The sequence below is a fragment of the Leptosomus discolor genome, chromosome 6, assembly GCF_034619465.1.
Source record: "Leptosomus discolor isolate bLepDis1 chromosome 6, bLepDis1.hap2, whole genome shotgun sequence".
NCBI classification, from domain to species: domain Eukaryota; kingdom Metazoa; phylum Chordata; class Aves; order Leptosomiformes; family Leptosomidae; genus Leptosomus; species Leptosomus discolor.
The window spans coordinates 49,442,301-49,460,749 of record NC_141396.1 but is presented as its reverse complement, the minus strand read 5'-3'; the positions used below and the strand labels follow the sequence as shown (position 1 = coordinate 49,460,749).

The 18,449-nt window shown below is 42.6% G+C and overlaps 1 protein-coding gene across 1 annotated transcript; it reads right to left on the bottom strand.

Annotated features, from left to right (window-relative positions):
• Positions 1 to 446: 446 nt before the first annotated feature.
• LOC104347470 (uncharacterized) lies at positions 447 to 14,215 on the bottom strand. Its single transcript, XM_086467326.1, has 6 exons — positions 14,155 to 14,215; positions 11,410 to 11,563; positions 9,497 to 9,657; positions 6,576 to 6,779; positions 6,292 to 6,473; positions 447 to 6,005 (listed from the first exon to the last, which is right to left on the bottom strand). The coding sequence occupies exons 1-6, from the start codon at positions 14,213 to 14,215 to the stop codon at positions 447 to 449; spliced, it is 6,321 nt and encodes a 2,106-aa protein (XP_086323452.1).
• Between the last annotated feature and the right edge of the window lie 4,234 nt (positions 14,216 to 18,449).

Here is an 18,449-nt window from a genome sequence, read left to right as displayed (position 1 = left end):
TATTTATACACATTTGATAATATTAAAAAAAAGTAATGCATTAAGAGTACAATAATGATAATCCTATGCTGCTTTACATGTACATTCATCATTTAGAGGTGCAAACATACCATTTTCATCAAGACTTCAATACGGTTTAAAATTGCAATATGCATTGAACATAGAAATTTATGAAATGAAAATGTGTATGTATTAACGTACCTGGTTCCAGTTAAAAACATTGAAAAAAGAAGGCAAAAAATAGTGAAAGTAACAAGTCAAACAATTGTCTGAAATTAATACAGCTAGCACAATGTCAGGAGAACTTGGTGTGGGTTTTTCTAGGTCAATGCAGAAGAGTACATTCAGCATCATCAGATGTTCTACCCTGTCTGCAATGACATTCTGAGACACCACAAAGTGTCCAGTTATCTTCAAAGTTACACGATTGCTGAATGAGAAGACTTTTATGGCTGGCTCTCATTTTCTGCACTTTCAATGGCAGCATTGTTTTTCTCAACTACTCTATTTGCATTTCTTGTTTCTTCTAAAACTGCTACTAAACTTGACAGGGTTGTGTGAGGATCAAGCAGTTTCAGAAGAGGTATGGCCATCTTTCTCTCTTTAAAGACACGGTTCTGAATTGTCATAGCTAACATAGAGTCTACGCCCAATGATGAAAGTGTTGTATTCATGGTTAGTTTATCTGGGTTAAATCCGGTGAGATCACTCACCAGTGAGGTGATATAGTCTTCAGCTTTGATTAAGGCAGTATCCTGGACGTGAGTTTCCTCCAAGGTTTCAGGCTTGTTCCTGAATTCTTCTGACATAAGTGATAGGAAACGACTTTTGAGTGAAATAATCTGAGACAAAACATGATGCGATAGAACTTGAAAGTTTAATTTGATGACAGCTTGCTGCGGGTTATTCAAAAGTAAGCTCTTCCTGAGACACTCATGAATTTCATGCACTTGCAGAATGTCTATGCCCTTGGATCCCAGGATGTTCTGGATATGGTTTTGATTGAGCAGTAAGCCAAGATTCAAAGCACCCCAGTTAATGGATTGGCCTGAAAGCCCACAGTTCCTCCTGTAGAGACAGAAGGCATCCAAGAAAGAGTTTGCAGCTGCATAGTTTGCCTGGATGGAATTTCCCAGAAAGGAAGCAACAGAGGAGTAGCACACAAAGTAGTCAAGCTCCTGGCTTCTGGTAGCCCAATGAAGATTTAGGACCCCTGCTACTTTTGGGCTCAGCACTTTCTGAAAGTCAGCCAAGTTCAGAACTTCAAGATGGCCATCGTGTAAAATGACAGCACTTTGAAATACACCTTTGATTGGACTCCCTGCAAAGATATTTGCAATGGACTGGAAAGCTTTCTCAACATCGCTGGTCAAAGTAACATCACACTGCACAAACACTACTTTGCTCCCTTTATGCTGCTGCTGCAAAGCTGTCATCTCTTCTTGCTTCTCATTGCTTGGAGTTTTCCTGGAGAGTATTGCAATACACCCTCCTCCATTCTCGGCTATGAATTTCACTGTTTCAAAGCCAAGACCAGTGAGCCCCCCAGCTACTACGTAAACAGCATCCTCCTTAAACAGTTTATTCTGGGGTTCATACAACGCTATATCTGAAAGCATGGTGATGTCCTTCTGCCTTCTCAGCACAGCAATTGGGATAGATTTGCAAGTAAAATAGGACGTCACAGAATTTACCCTTTCAAAGTTCCCAGTCTGCTGAAAAACAGAACCTGATAGACGACTAAACTGTTTCATATCCATGGAATTGATCCATGCATACACAGTCTTTTGCAATTCCTTTAGAAGTGCTTTCTGGAAAATGCTGGTAAGTGTAAGGATATGAAAGGTGATATTTTCATGATCAATTCCACTGACATTCTGGATACATTCAAACTGTCGATTGCCACACACTATCACGACATCTTTGAGAAAGTACATGTGGGCCAGATCCTCCTGAGACACTCTGTTTACTGGAGGAAGAACAACAAGGGCATTGCATAAGTTTATATACTGGAACTTATCAGGAGTGGGCCTCGCAAGTATTGTTCTCCAACCCATCTCTTCTGCTGCTGCAGAGAGAACATGGCACAAAACTGATGATGGCTCTGTAGAAATAATACCCAATGTTCTGCCATGTTTCCCCTCGGGTAACCTCCGATTGAAGATTTCCCATGCAATGATAAAGTAGGACAAACAAGGGACAGTCCGAAAGCATGGGAATTTCTTTACATTGAAACAAACTGTTCCTGGAATCCGAATTCTGGATGACCCAGCAGCTGGATAACATGAAACCACGCAATCTCCCACTTTAACTTTCTTCACATCAATGCCTGTTGCTATTACTGTGCCACTGAAATCAAGAGCTAAAAGTCCGTGTTTGTCTACCGCTTGTGAATTCCAATACAGTGTATTACCAAAGTTACGACTAGAAACACTAACAGGAAAATAATCTTCTGAGTGGAGACATATTTTATCCACTTGAATTTCAACACTCTGCTCATCAAGCTGAGTAGCAGTGCTGGTGGATAATTCAGCAGACAAGTCTTTTGCCGTGTACGGATCAGAAGTGTACAAAGTGAATGTTTCTGACTGCTGGAGAGATCTTATGGGTCGGCTGTAATCTGCATCTACAAAAGATGTGCGTGTGATTTCAGCCACATAAGTTCTTCCCTGGCTGATGCAAACTTCTGGATAGTCCGCACCTTTGTGTTTGACAAGAACATCTGCTAGCACTGAGATGTCCAGGGAACTGGAAGAGCCGAGATCAATCATCTGAAATGTGATTTCTGGAACTTCAAGGACACAAGTTCTGGTCATGCCATACAATGCAAACCCACAGTTAACATGGTCTACACATCTTTCTGTTGTTCTGTAGGTGATCACTCTGACTGAACAGTGGGACGTTTTCTCCCTTAATGCCACAATAACTTGGCGATAGGCTTCACAACACTTTGCCAATTGGTCTACCACTTTGCTTGGGAGATCTTCATTTAACTTTTGAATTCCCCACATGAACAGAATTTCATCATAATCCTCAACCTCTGCTCTCATTTTATTCTGTGTATGGCCTTCCAAGAGGGCTTCCCAGTCTTCATACATAACATATCTTGAGTCAGGATGCAAATATTTTTTGAGCTGCTCAGCTATCCCAAATTTGTCAGCAAACACTAGGACTCTGGGCATAGTCCCCAGGTGTCCAATAGTCTGTGAAAGAGACACTTCATTCCACTTGTTTTCAAACAGCAACTCATTGTCTCTGGAAAATGCTTGCTTCATGAAAGTGATGGCAACGCGCTTGAGTTCAGCCAAAATGAAGCCATGTTTGTCCATAAAGCATCCACAGACCTCTAGGCAGTTCCCAATGGATTTGCTTGCTCTCATATATATCATCATTTCTTCCTCCAGCGGTCGGAGCACCACCAGGCTGCCTATCCCTGAAGGAAAGCCTGCTCTGGACTGAAGTATCCTTGACGTCATGACAGTGGTCATCTGCAGAAAACAGTCGAGCAGTACTGGATGGATACAATAGTTGTACAGCTCTCCGATGATCTCCTTGTTCACCTTTATGCTCATTATAGCTTCCTTTAGTTCCTGACAATAATGCACATTACTGAGTTGCCTGAATATGGAGCCGTACTGAAAGCCAATCTGAGACAGTACTTTGTAAATCTCCTCTCTGCTAATCACTGACCTGCATCTTTGATAGATGTCTTGGAAGGAGATGGTGCTTTCTTCCACCACAGCTTCAGGCCCCTTTGTGACTTGGCCTGCAGCATAAACTGCATTGGAGGATGAGAGTATCTCAAAGGCTGTCACTGCTTTTTGTGGACTCAGCTTGATACTCAAGACTTGGGAACTCTGTGTGAGAACACACGGTGCAGAAAAACTGATACTCATCTGGCAAGTACTCAGAGGCACTCTAGGTCTTGAGCTGCTCATCACAGAGGCCAGAGCAAGCTCCACATAAAAAGCACCAGGGACTAAAGCCACACCATTGTTCTTGTGCTCATATAAGTATGATGTCATGTCCTGAGACAGCAGGCAGCCAAACTCCATGTTGTCACTGTTCACGCTGTAAATCAAAGGATGACTGGAGCTGATGCCTCTTTGGTTTGCTTGTTGATGGATATCCAGACAGCCCATGAGTTTTTTGCGATCAAATTGATACCGCGGAATGGCCACTGGAATGCTTTGATACCCATTATAAATGTGATGCCAGTTGGGATTATACCCCAGTTCAAACAGATTTCCTACCAGGGTGAAGAGTGTCTGATACTCCGCATCAGTGTGCAAAGAAGAGAATACCTTTCTGCCTTTTCCTAGAGTTTCCTTTATGCTTCTCTGCAATGCTTGGTGAGGACTTATTTCCACAAACACCACATTTTCCCTGTCTCTAGCTGCAGTTTTGATGGCTTGAGTGAAAGCAACAGGCTCACGAGTATGCCGCGCCCAGAATTTGCCCTGAGCAAAGTCATTTTCAGAAGCAGCCACTCCAGTCAGCGTTGAAATCACTTCAATTTCCCCCTTCTGTTTTTCTAAAGTCTGTAAGTTCTCTTCCAGCTCCCCAAGTATTATATCCATGCTGGGGCTGTGGTACGCAGCTGGGACATTTAAAACACGAAGAAAGATGTTTCTCTGTCTGAAAGCTTGAGCGAAATCTCTCTGGACAGCATCCACAGAGTCTGAATTCCCAGACAAGGTGCAGGAAACTGGGCTGTTGAAAGCTGCAATGCACACCTTTCCTGAGTAGGGATGCAGGCGTTCAGCAATCTCTCGAACAGGGATGTTTCCAACAACCAACATTCTGCCGCTGGCAGTCTTTGCCTGCAGCCTGCTCCGATGATAAATCACTTTGACTGCATCTGCCAGGGAAAGGTACCCAGCAAAATGTGCAGCAGCAACTTCCCCTACTGAGTGGCCAACAGCAGCAACGGGCTTGATCCCCCAGTATTTCAGAAGGGAAGCTAGGGCAACCTGCAGGGTAAAAAGCAAGGGCTGGGAAAGCTCTGGATTCAACAAATCATTTGGGCTACGAGCTCTTGCTGGCAGGAGCCTGATAGGAGCGTGTTTCTGAAAAAGTGCTTCTATTTCCTTACACTTGTCTCTGAACACTGGCTCTGAGCTCAGCAGTGCCTCACTGAACTCCTTCAGTGTTACGCCGTTGCCACAGAACACAAACACCAGCTGTGGTTCCACCTTTGACATGGTAAGTTCAGTGCTCACTGCCAACATAACCTCCTGATGCAAGTGTTGGAGAGAATTTGTGACAAAAGCTTTTCGGTACCTATAGTTGGCGTGGCTTCTTCTGCAGGCAGATGTATAGGCCAGGCTTGGGAGAGTTATGCAGTTCCTTGCGCTCAGCTGGTCAGCTGTATCAACCATTGTCATCTGAAGGGACTTAACTGATGCCGCTGACAGCAAAACTAATTCAAGGGGCCTCTTAAAGGCAGGAAGAGGATCTAGCTGCTTAACCTGTCTGACTATGATGTGAGCATTTGTTCCTCCAAATCCAAAGCAGTTGATGCCAGCTACTCTTCCATACTCACTGGGTTCTTCCCAGAGCTCGACAGTTGTGGGGATGGCAAGCTTTAGCTCCTCTGTGTCGATGCTGCTCATCTCCTTCGAGTAATGCAAGGATGGAACAATCTTTCCATGATGCATCATCAGAAGCACTTTGATTAACGCTGCTGCTCCAGCTGCTGATTCAGTGTGGCCAATATTTCCTTTCACTGAACCAATTTTCAAAATGGAAACTTGCGAAGACCTGTTTTTGCAAATGACACTGCCTAGGCTTTCAGCTTCAGTAGGGTCTCCAGCAGCAGTTCCTGTACCATGTGCTTCAATGTACTGCACAACTGAGGGATCAACACGAGTTTCATAAATGCTGCGCAGTAATTTCTCTTGCTGTATTTGCGATGGTCTTGTGATTGAAGTCACGGACCTACCATTCTGATTTACCGCACTGATGTTTATAACACCCCAGATTTTGCTGTAGTCTTCCTTTGCCTGTTTCACAGAAAGGTAAAATTATCTTTAATAGTCTCATGCTTTCTCTGTGTAGGAGAAAACAAAACAAAACAACAAAACCAAGAACAGAGTACAGTACTAACTTTTACATGCATGATCCCTTCCCCATGGCAGGGGAAGTGCATAAATGCTTAATGCTTAATAAGTCATTGATCTTAAGCTTGAATTGGAAAATCTCAAATTGAAAAGTAATTATTTAATCTGAAGATAGAAAATTCAGATAAGCAACCAGTCTTATTTTAGGCTGCTTCACAAGCAATCTTACCTTTTTCAGTGGTTTGAGGAAAACAACACCACAGCCTTCTCCCCTTCCATAGCCATCTGCCTTTTTGGAGAAGGGTTTGCTTATTCCCTCCGGAGAGATCATTTTTGCTTTACTGAGAGATACAAAGGTGCGGGGATCTAGTATGCAGTTCACTCCACCACAGATTGCTGCCTCACAGTCTCCTGCAGTAAAATTAAAACATGTTCACGTTTAGATGTCCAAGTGATAAACAGAAACCGTAGCAATCCTAATTTCGTTGTCCAGAATCTCTTCAGTCCCATTACCTGATTTAATTGCTTGCAAGGCGTAATGCAAAGCAAAAAGAAAAGACGAACATGCAGTGTCAATAGCCAGTGATGGTCCAGTCAGATTAAATGTGAATGAAACCCTGTTAGCAGCAATGCTCATTGCTGTTCCGATACCATCATAATGATTTATTTCACTCACAGCTCTGCTTGTTACCATTTCATAGTCTCGATTCATAAGACCTGTAAAAATATCAAACACATCTCATGTCAACCCAAACAGAAGGAATGGACAGCTCTAAACCTGATAGCATGTTTCAGTTTGCTCTTTTAATAGTAAACCACATGGCATCAGTGCTGCTGTGGTGAAACTTTGCTTCAACACAAGTCAAAGGCAAAATAATTTCCCCTGGATCAAACTTACACAAACATACCTAACACTTGAAATTTCTACCTGCGGAGTAGATGACGAGCCTTTCCTGACAGCTTAGCTCATTCCATGATGCGGTTAAGCTCTGTGTAGCCTCCTTAGATCCCTGTATCTCAGTTTGAGTGTGGTTGTTTTGGTTTCGCTATGGGAATATATATTAAGAAGTTACAATGAGGACAGCTGGGATATAAATGTACAGGACATTAGCTTCAATTCCTCAGATGTTCCAAGTTAAATGTCACAGCATAAGCTACATGCAATGCCTGTAATTTATCTGTGGTTTTCTCACGGTGATCCAGTAAGTAAGACAGAAATAGAAAAGAAGAACAGGGCCTGTGAGAGTTGTGACGTCTTTCTGTGCCTGAAATACAGTGGATCCCCAAGTCCACAGGCATGCATGGAAAATGCAGTATGTCTATTCAGAGACAAAGCAATAGGCTCATCTGTGAAAGAAGAGCATGTCTCAGACTAAAAGGTAGTCTAAACAGTTTGCCTTTATAGTTACATCAGCCTGACTAGCCCAGAAATTTCCCCTTAAAAGAGACACAGATTACACCAGCAAAAATGTGCTGTTATGGAGGGGAGGGGAGGGGAGGGGAGGGGAGGGGAGGGGAGGGGAGGGGAGGAGAGGAGAGGAGAGGAGAGGAGAGGGAGAGGGAGAGGGAGAGGGAGAGGGAGAGGGAGAGGGAGAGGGAGAGGGAGAGGGAGAGGGAGAGGGAGAGGGAGAGGGAGAGGGAGAGGGAGAGGGAGAGGGAGAGGGAGAGGGAGAGGGAGAGGGAGAGGGAGAGGGAGAGGGAGAGGGAGAGGGAGAGGGAGAGGGAGAGGGAGAGGGAGAGGGAGAGGGAGAGGGAGAGGGAGAGGGAGAGGGAGAGGGAGAGGGAGAGGGAGAGGGAGAGGGAGAGGGAGAGGGAGAGGGAGAGGGAGAGGGAGAGGGAGAGGGAACCATTGAGTTCAGTTGGAACGAACATCTAGTCCATCTGCCTGACCAATTCAGATCTCACCAAAAGTTAAAGTATGTTATTAAGGGCATTGCCCAAATGCCTCTTACACGCAGACAGGCTTGGGGCATTGACCTCCTCTCTAGGAAGACTGTTCCAGTGTTTGGCCACTCTCTCTGTAAATAAATGCTTCCTAATGTCAGGTCTGAACCTCCCCTGGCACAGCTTTGAACCATTCCTACGAGTCCTGTTACTGGATACCAGGGAGAAGAGATCAGCACCTACCTCTCCACTTCTCCTCAGGAAGCTGTAGAGAGCAGAATTCACCCCTCAGACTCCTATTTGCCAAACTAGACAGACCCAGAGTCCTTGGCCGCTCCTCATAGGACATGTCTCCCAGCCCTTTCATCAGCTTTGCCGCCCTCCTCTGGATGCCTCCTTTTTAAATCGTGGGGCCCAGGACTGCACACAATACTCAAGGTAAGGCTGCACCAATACTACATACAGCACGACAATCACCTCTTTTGACCAGCTCATTATACTATTTTCAATGCACCAGATCCCTGTCTGCAAGGCTGCTCTCCAGCCATTCCTCTCCCAATTTATACTTGTGCCCAGTGTTACTTCATCCCAGGTGCAGAATCTGATAGTTGTTCTTGTTAAATTTCATGCCTTTGAGAATTGCACTCTGCAAGGTCTCTTGTCCCTTGAGAGAGACAATAGCACCTCCCAATTTCCTATCACCAGCAAACTTACTAATGGTGCATTCAACTCCTACATCCAGATCATTGATAAAAATATTGAACACAACTGGCCCTAGAATTGAGACCTGAGGAACACCACTGGTGACTGATGACCAGCGACCAGCCAGATCTATGTCTATTCACTGCAACCCTTTGAGCCCTGCTGTTCAGCCAGGTCTTCACTCACCACACTGTGTACCTCATCATCTCGCAGTTGGACAACTTGTCCAGAAGGGTGCTGTAAGGGACAGTATCAAAAACTTTACTAAAATCCAGAAAAACTACACTCACCACCTTCCCTTCATCCACTAGGTGGGTGACCTTACTGTAGAATGATATCAGATTCAACAGAACTTTCCTGTTGTGAACCATATTGACTGTGCCTGATGATTCCATTGTCCTTTAAATGTCTTTCAACAGCCCCCAGTACAGTCTTCTCTGTAACTTTTCCGGGTGCTGAGGTAAGCGGTTGGACAAGTGCACCTTGGTAGCACACTAGTAACTACATGATGATTTCTGCTGGTTTAAAAGGATTTTAACCCCCACAACACCTTAATCAATGTTATACTGGAAAACAGTATTCTGGAAAAAAATGTAGGCTTGGCTACCACTGGGAAGACACTAAGACACTGCCTGAAGACACTAAGAGGAGCACCTGAAATAGATATGTGAGTTAGATAATGAACTTCTAGAGCAGCCTAAGCAATCCTTACCAAAAATAACCCTTAGTGTCATAGCACAGTAGCCTTAGATGTCCAGTGCTAGATATATATGTAAAGATTATGAAGGAGTTCTTCAGTATTTGTGAGGTTCAAACGTTCTTTCTTCACCATGAAGTTTTCATCTTACCAATAAAAACACCTGTTTTGGTACCACTGACAACTTCTACAGGGACTCCTGCATCCTCTAAGGCTTTGTATGTGCATTCTATCAGTAACTTCTGTTGCGGATCCATGCGTTCAGCTTCTGTATTATTAATTCCAAAAAGGTGGTTGTCAAATGAATTAAATCTAAAACACACAGACCAGAAAATGGTACAATATATATACAATATGCATTTACTTCTAGACTCAAAGTACACATTCTTTTTCAATTTCATGAAAAGCAAAGCAGTAATTGGTGTTTAGACCACAGTTCCCATTTACAAAATTCAGAAGAAAATGTTTATAGGCCAAGGATATTTTATGTCCCCCGAAAAAAAGATGTATTTTTATCAACAATTCTGAATTTCAGAGTTATAAGCCCATTTGTAGAAACTTTCATTCACATAGTTATCCCACTAGTACCAAGAGGACTCCTCAGATTACAAAAATTTGCAGAATGAGACTCCCTTTGACATAATGTGGTCTTAGCCAACAAGTTTTAAACAAAAATTGCCTTCTAAATTATTTTAAGGCAATATAAACTGATTACAATTCAAAACCAACAGCTCAGATGTTTCCAAGGGATACCCATACTTCCCTATAATAAGTGTGTTTATCTTTAAAAAATCTTCAAAGTAGGCCCATGCTTACAAATGACCAAGCCCAGGCCTAATCTTGTATCCCAAGATCAGACTTGTATGGCCCCCTATCATTTCTTTATTTCAGTGGAGAATTCAGTATCTAACATGGGATTAATCACTGAAGTAATTCTGGGTCCTACAATTCAAACCTGCTAGTATTATTCTCAGTAGGCAATAAGATTGCTTCCGTGCATGTGAACTTCTTGTTTGAATAAAGGCCTACAGCCTGAGGATTTAAGGTGAACGTGGATTTAAAACAAAAGACATTTATGTTGATCTTACTGTAATTTGCTACTCACATTGGTCATAACCCCTGTGCAGCTATATCCATATGTCTGGGATAATTTGACATGAGACATGAGAACACAAGTGGAGGGATGCATACTGCAGTTTTCTCCTCCGGATTTTCTCTTTACAGTCATATCTTTGCCTGATACTTGTACGCACATAATCCCTTGGTATTATGAAAGGGTGACTCAGAATAAAGAAAAAGTTTCTTTCTTTAAGATGTGACATTATGAGCCTAGAGAACAGCAAGATCATGACGAAATTATGCATAGTTCAGGTTTACAAGCAAGCATAACACTCAAATTAAGCATAAGATCTCCTTCTTGACTATCTAGCAAAACCAGACTTCCTTACTTCATCTCCAAATTGCCACACAAACACATGAATTAGGGCTACTTGTCCCCACAAGCACAGGGTTAGGTCCTAAGGTCCAGCAAAGCTGGCTAACCTTTAGGCTGAAACTGGAGGAGACCTACCAGGCAGTTCTTACAGCTCAGAGTCCATACTCCCCCACCTTCCTCCGCAGTCTGTAGTACTGTCGACAGTATCAGTTATTTGACAGGCTGGACCCCACCTCAGATCCAGTATATATCCCCTCGTGCGTAATGCATATGTACTTCTGTATACCCAAAATGCAGACACCCTCGTCACATGACAGGTGACATCTCAACACGTATGAGTAAGTATGTACATATATGTTGGATTATGTAATTAAAGGTCATATGTGTTCCCAGCCCAGACGTGTACATATGTGTTTAATGCGGCCTGCAACTAAATTTGCTCATCAGTGTCACACACCAGGAATTCCTGCAGTTTGACAGATGCATGTTCATCATGGGAGACAAAAGAAAGCTGGTTCCTAGGTCCCATTTATAAGCTCTCCCTGTGCCTTGCACCCTCTGAACGGCTGGACACATTAGTCCAAGTAAAAAAATAAAAAATCAGTGGCACAACAGAGTAACAGACTCACTCATTGAGAAGAGCAGCTCGCGTTGTACATATTTTTCCTGGCTTGTTATCATCTGGATCATACCACTCTTTGGCATTAAACCTCTCGGGAGGGATTTCTACTGTGCAGTTTTTGCCTTCCTCCAGGACTTTCCAGAAATTGTCAATTCCATCACCTGTTGTACAAAGGTTTTAAAGTAGATTAAGTTATGTGCTCCCCCTCCCCATACAGTCGCAGAAATGCACACTCAGTTACAAGGAGCTCCCACATATAAGCCCAGGTTGCTCAAGTAGAAAATTATCATTCTTTGGTGAGAGAAAAATGGAAAGGCATGACTGATCGCCTCACCGCTTGCCTAAAAGCAAAGGACCCCCACAAAATCCTTAACCTCCCTCTGTCCCTGTTTCCCTATCACCTCACCACATCTGCATCTGCTATATACGTGCATTATTCCTTAATGACCACATGGGTATGACGAAGTCTTTCTGTATCTGTACAGCACCACTCCTTAGGCAGCTCCACTGGCAGCTAGAGGTCATTTCTGGATGTCTCTTGGAAGACAGACTGAGATTACCAATACCAGGAAAACGACAGAGGTGTTATCCTTTGTCCCTAACACTAGAAGGGCATCTATATCAAATATAAAAGTACGTATATATTCAACACTGACAGAGCCCAACACCTCACTACTGGATTGGGAGGGACCCTGTCCTTACTGGTTGAGATCCAGAGCTCCATCTCCAGGCACTGAGGATATGTCTAGGCCCTCTTCTTAGCCCTGAAACCAAATAACATAGCATTGTAATGGGTCTGCCTGAGATGCAGCCCTCACCGTGCTGTGCAGTGGTAGCTAGATAACACACCAGTGTTTTGACTACTGCTGAGCCGGGCTCATACAGCACCAAGGCTGCTTCCCCAACAGGAAGAAGGGGGGGACATTCATTTCGCGTTTGTCATCCGGAGCAACCGCTACGCGTCCCGGAGCCCTGCTTCCCAGGAAGTGGCTGGACATCGCCGGCTGATGGGAAGTAGAGAATAAGATCTTTTGTTTTGCTTTTGCTTCCGCGCACGGATTTTGCTTCATTAAACTGTCTTTATCGGACCCATGTGTCTGTTGTTATATTCTCTCTCCCCTGTCCAGCTGAGGGGGGTGAGAGTGATAGAGTGGCTTTGGTGGGCACCTATCTGGCCAGGGCCAAACCACCACAGGCATCCACACAGTGGCCCACATTTCTCCTCCTCCCAGCTTCCACTTCCCCAACTTACGTACTGGCTTTACCCACACTCACTCTGGAAACAGTCCCTCGCAGGTGCTAACTTGTGGCATGCCGACCGGGAGAGCTCCAACTGACATGGGCCAGCAGGGGGCTGGGACTGCGCTGGCAGTCAGTAACAGTGATCGCAGGACAGCATTCCCAGCTAAGACCTCCCATGGTTAGTCCATCATCATAGACACAGCCTCAGACACCAGCCGCACACGGGGTACTTTAACAGCTCCCATCACTCAACGGTTCTTTTGAGGCAAGCTTAGAAGCACAGTTCTGACCATGTGTAGTGCGGGATCAGGACACATGTTCACTTACTGCACGGCGAGGTAATTAAGAACAATGTTTCTGAAGGGAGTCCTTTTACTGGCATGTCGGGACCCACAAATGGCCTACACCAGATTACTGTTTAATGCTCAGGTAAGAGACTGCTGCTACATATTTACCAGCACTTTACTGGATTCAGAACCATGCATGTTTGCTCACAGTTAGCTATAGGCCACATAGTTACCGCTGTAGCACATCTACCCCTTGAATCTTGGACAAAGTGAAGCCAGGAAAACTGAAATGTGGTGAGGGCAAGAAAGAACACAAGGAAAGGGAGAGATTAGCATGGTCACCTTGAAGCTGAATGCTGACTTGCAAGGACAAAACTGCATTCTACTCCCTTAATTATTTCTGGATTTTTAAAATCTGTTATCTATCTAATGTAAAGAGTATGGCCAGTTGACAGTGGCAGCCAGAACCTAGAAATCCCTCAGAGCTATCTAAATGTCTCCACCCATCTAATCTCACTCAACCATCTAATCTCAGAATATAGTCAACCGTCACTTTCATAGGGCCTAATTGTAACTACGATTGTAAACATGAAACTACTGTAATACAGGCTACTGGCTTTTATTACCATAGGCAATATCTGAAGACAGCTGAATATACTGAAGTCAGCTTCCCATCTTGTACAAGAGGGAGTGTCTAGGTGTGTATTTGTTGTAAGAGGCAGAATCTGTCTAGAGACAGAGCCATATTTATCTAGCTCTGCTCTCTTCTGGGACCTTTCAAAGTGAATGCTGTAACAAGGCAGGAAGCTTTCTTTTAAGAAGACCCAATCTATTTATATTATAGCCAGAGCTGGTGATACTGACAGGCCTCTGATCTGTCCTGTTCCTATGGATGTATAGTCCTGCAGCAATGCACAATCATCCGGCCAGTGCACGTGCAGAAAGTTCAAATCATTCCGGACCCACCCTGTTAATTTGTATGAGTTTCATGTGTGCAGCTCAATGCCCTGCCCACAGCCAGCACTGCAGGTCCCTCTGTCAGCAGACAAATTTGAACTAATTATTTTCCACCAGAGCATGACCTTTTAAAAAGATCCTACAAGTAGCAAAGCAAGGAATTCTACGAAAGTAGGGGAGGAACACATTGTTTTCCTCCACCTCAACATTAATGAGTGACTGAGCTTTTCATTCAGCAGCATGCTTTGCTTTTACCCAAAACTTACCTCCAGGAAAGTTGCATCCTATTCCCACAATAGCAATTTCATCTTCGGCCTCCATCTCCATCTCCTGGACTGTGCAATACAGGTATAAGTGTCAGCCAGCTCAAAAAATTATGCATTTATCATTAAACAAACATTAAGTTAAAAGGTGAACTTCCTGTAAACACACATACTTGTTCAAAGCTTGATTAATCTTGAATGATCTTGAATTGGTTGTGACGAGAAATGACACTTCCCACAAGTGACCAGAGCTGTGCAGTATTTTCCTTGTCGTCTCTGTTGGTCGAGACCTCCAACTCATGGACCACTTACCCAAATTATACCACCTACTCAAAAGAGAACAATAGAAGACTATGACAGAGGCTGTGCGCTAATTTGCATCAGAGGCGAGAAGAACCAATCATCAAGAGAATGATAATGAATATGCATTGTATAGACTGAATATGTATGAATTTAATATATAAATATTTGTTGGTTGCAATGTGCAGGCGGACATCTTTGGGAAGGATCCCATGTCCCCGGTGCGCAGGGTGCACATCGTTAATAAAGGACATCTCTACTTATCTAACTTTGTGTAGATGAGTTTTTCTTACCACTGCAGATTTGCAACTTCTCTACTTTTAGAGGAAAACCCTTGACTAATTCCCTAGACTCCCTCATTCACAGACACTTCCTTTTTACTGTAAACTTCTGCTACTGCCACCAGCTGATCTGCTCTTGAACCTCTCCCTAGATCAGCCCTGCTTCACTTCTTGCCTACAGAAGTGAAGGGTGCATTGATCAAGGCACACTGCCAGCTCTATCATCTCTATGCTATTCACAGAGCAGATCTCCCAAGCAGATTCTGCAAAGTACCAGCTAAAATCAGACCGCCTAACCAGACACTCAAGTAGCTGAAGAAACAAAAGATGCTTCTTCCACACACTGGAAAAGTGCCTGGAAAGAAAAATCTTATTCAGAGCTCTGCTTTGCTGGATCCCAGGGCTGCTTAGCTTTTGTCTGAATCAAGTTCCTCTGTAGTCAGCAGTTAACACCTACCGACTGTACTCAAAGCCACCAAAAGCTGCAAGATCTCTCTCTTCCTGACAATGCACAGCCTCCAGGTAGCCCCATTACAGTCATACTGGCCTTTCAGCTCATTTGCAGCTTCACGGGGAAAGCTTTTTGTCGTGAAGCAACCCAAAATGAAATGTGAATTTTTTCAACAAATTAGATGGCAAAGAAAAAAATTGCTTGAGACCAAATTAAATACCTCAGTGTAGAATTTAAAGCTGACTTTTTTTTAATTCTGAGAAAGGAACTTGTGAGATAAAAATCAGTTCAATTCAATTGATTAGAGCTCACTAGGATGCTCACCTCAGAACCATTCAGTCCTCCTGGACTTGCTTCAACCCACAAAGAGAAGATTCATGTTGAAAGGGATTTTTGGGGATTCTTGGCAGTGGTGATATATTCTTATCTCATGATACCACAGTAGGTCCCAAACAGCCCTTCTCAGTTATTGGCTGATGGAGGTGAAGCAGAGATGAGGCTGTTTTACAGCCCCACACATCACTCATATCTACCATTTTTTGGAGGTTTGCTTTGAAACGCGAAATTAAAAACAACTGCTCAGATTCACACTTCGAAAAATTTACCTCTTGGTTCCATTAACTAAGACAGAGAAAGTTAAAAAGTCACCTAGCAAAAATAAGGAGACCAGAATCTGGCTTTCTAGGAGTAAATTCTATTTTACCAATAACACAAATTCTAAAATGGCATGAAAATAATTTTATATTGAGTCTTTCAAAATTGTCTATGATGTCTATGTTTTTTCCATTTCATGTTTTAATTTCATTGCTAACCTAAAGCTGCAAAGCCTCACATAGATACTCTTGTGAAAAAGGTACTTTTAATCATTTTTCCTAAGTTAGCGCTTAAATAGTATGTAATAGAAAAATAAGGACCTTCCGATTATAACATAAAATATATCCAGTGAGCTATGTGTCTTACCTTGTATCATCCCAGTAGGGTGTACTAATAGGCTGAATCTGCGGAAGTTGTTTATGTAGGATTCTGTGAGGTTTCTTATTCAAATAAGCATGGTAAAATGTGGTGAAAATGTTAATGCCTTGCAAAGAAAAAAGGAAGTCATGTGATCAGTCAGTGACTCCAACTGAAGTTCAAAACTACTTCCCTGAAGTAGTACATTCTTGAGGCAATTGGGTTTTATACCAGGGCAAGAGTAAAATCTCTGTCTTATCTAACTTCTTACACTTAGTAAAACAATAAATTGGAGATATCCTTTCCATGAAATAGCCCATAAAAATTTTATGGTCTTAAGAATACGATTTAAAAGACTCTGTCTTTAACATAACAACTCAATTTGGTTTGCTCTTAATATCAATGAATCTGGACTAGCATTTAAAACCCCATCTATTTGTTGAGGCACCATTTGTGAAAACTAAGCACAAACTCTCTATAAACTTCAAATCTGAGGTTTATGTTGGATTCCATACCTACATTTTTTTACCAAGCAGGAGCATTTAAATATGCAAGCACAGAAAGCCTTGTTGAAAGACAAATAGTCCAAAAATATTTCTGAGTCCACCAGGACATTAAAAGCTATATTGAGCTTTCCTTCTAAAAACTGCCATCTTCTTAAAAGCAAAACAAACAGTAGAATATTCAGTAGTAACCTCTGAAGTCCAGTAGTCTCTGCTAGATGCTTTTTATCTCTCCATCATCTGATTTCACCCCAAACTCATCTTTCTCCTATTCTGACTTTGTAATGGAAACACTGTTGGATGAGCCAGGAGAGTCCGTATATGGTTAACGTTTAACGCCATTCATTTCAATGCCAGTTAAACCAGTCTGAATACCAGTGACCCAAACTCAATATGAACAATACGAACACTAGTGCAGTACTAAGTGCTGTTAATGTCATTGGTTAAAAATGTAAGACTGGTTTACAGTTATCAGTGTGTTGCCTCAGTGTTGGTGACTTGCACTAGTCTCATCACAACTGGAGCATATTCACAGACCTGAAGTAAAGCCATGGTACTCAATCCTTCTGAGCAATGCCAGTAATAGAAGTATGACCAGCTACGGAAGTGCATGTAGCAATAATGGATTGAGGCTACTATTATTGCCATAGGAGCCTATTTATAACTGGATTATAAGAAGCTGGTTTGTAATCAAGTTTATTATACATTTCATCTAAATTTAGAAGTTGAAAGTTAAAAATGGTGACAAAAAAAGACCCATCAGATGGGAGGCACTACCTTTGTTTTGTCTCCCATGTCATTACAGTGCCCACTTCTGAACCAAACCTTTGGTTTGTTCTATCCAAATCTGTCTCTGATAATTTCAAAAGGACAAATAAAATATGTGTGTATTTCCCCAGGTTTTCAAACCAACAATTACGTTCTGCCAAGACTCAGATATAGGAGAACAGCTATTCATTTGCCTAGTCTTCATTATTTCAATCAAGTTTTTCCTGTCTTCATGTGCGAAAACATGCATGAGTGAAGTTCCTGTGAGACTGGATTTATTTCAGAGACCACAGAAAGAAAAAGCAAACAAGAAAATAATTTGAAAGGTTTTTAGTTCCAAGTAGATATGAGGACAAAAATACTTGTGGGTTCCCTACTTCCGTCAGGACACAAGAAGGATTACTATGCAGAACACCAGAAGCTGTTTCTTCACTGAAGCAGTGCTCCGACCAGCTAGCACATGGCAACAGAAATATCTCGTTCTGCATTATTGCGAAAACCCAGTAAGAAAAGGCAGTGGCTCTTGGGCAAACCATTTTTTAACAAGTCAAATATCAAAAATCAGCTTTCTACATAATGGTAATTAATGGATATTTATGTGTCATTGAATAAGGGAGCAGTATTTACCTTTCTCATTCTACATCTATGAAGTTTTCCAGTACATTATTATTATCACTGTTGTTGCCATTGTTACAGCATTGATAATGACACCAAGCACAGCAGGGCTCTGCTATGTCAGGACCTATACTAATCCACAGGGAGAAAAAGGGCCTCACCACAAAGAGTAATGTGTGACAGCCCCTAGTTCTTTGTATTAGTTCCCAGTGCTCTGCACTATGGAGCTAGTCAGAATGAACAGAAGGAAGAGAAAGAGCAGTTTCTGGCCTCTAAATTATTTATCTTGGATTTTATTTTCCACTTTAATGGTTGCAAAAACAAGCCTTCTGTATGACAGTAAATGATGCAAAGCCGCCTGCATGAACTTGCTGAGAGCCTGAAACAATAAAGTTTCCAGGCCCTGCCCCTCTCAGTCTAACTGTGAAG

Coding starts and splice junctions, on each gene's coding strand:
- LOC104347470 (XM_086467326.1), bottom strand. CDS start 14,215: ATGGAGATGGAGGCCGAAGATGAAATTGCTATTGTGGGAATAGGATGC. Junction 9,658..11,409: donor CGAGCTGCTCTTCTCAATGA/GTGAGTCTGTTA, acceptor TGTGTGTTTTAG/ATTTAATTCATTTGACAACC. Junction 6,474..6,575: donor CTTGCAAGCAATTAAATCAG/GTAATGGGACTG, acceptor ATTTTACTGCAG/GAGACTGTGAGGCAGCAATC.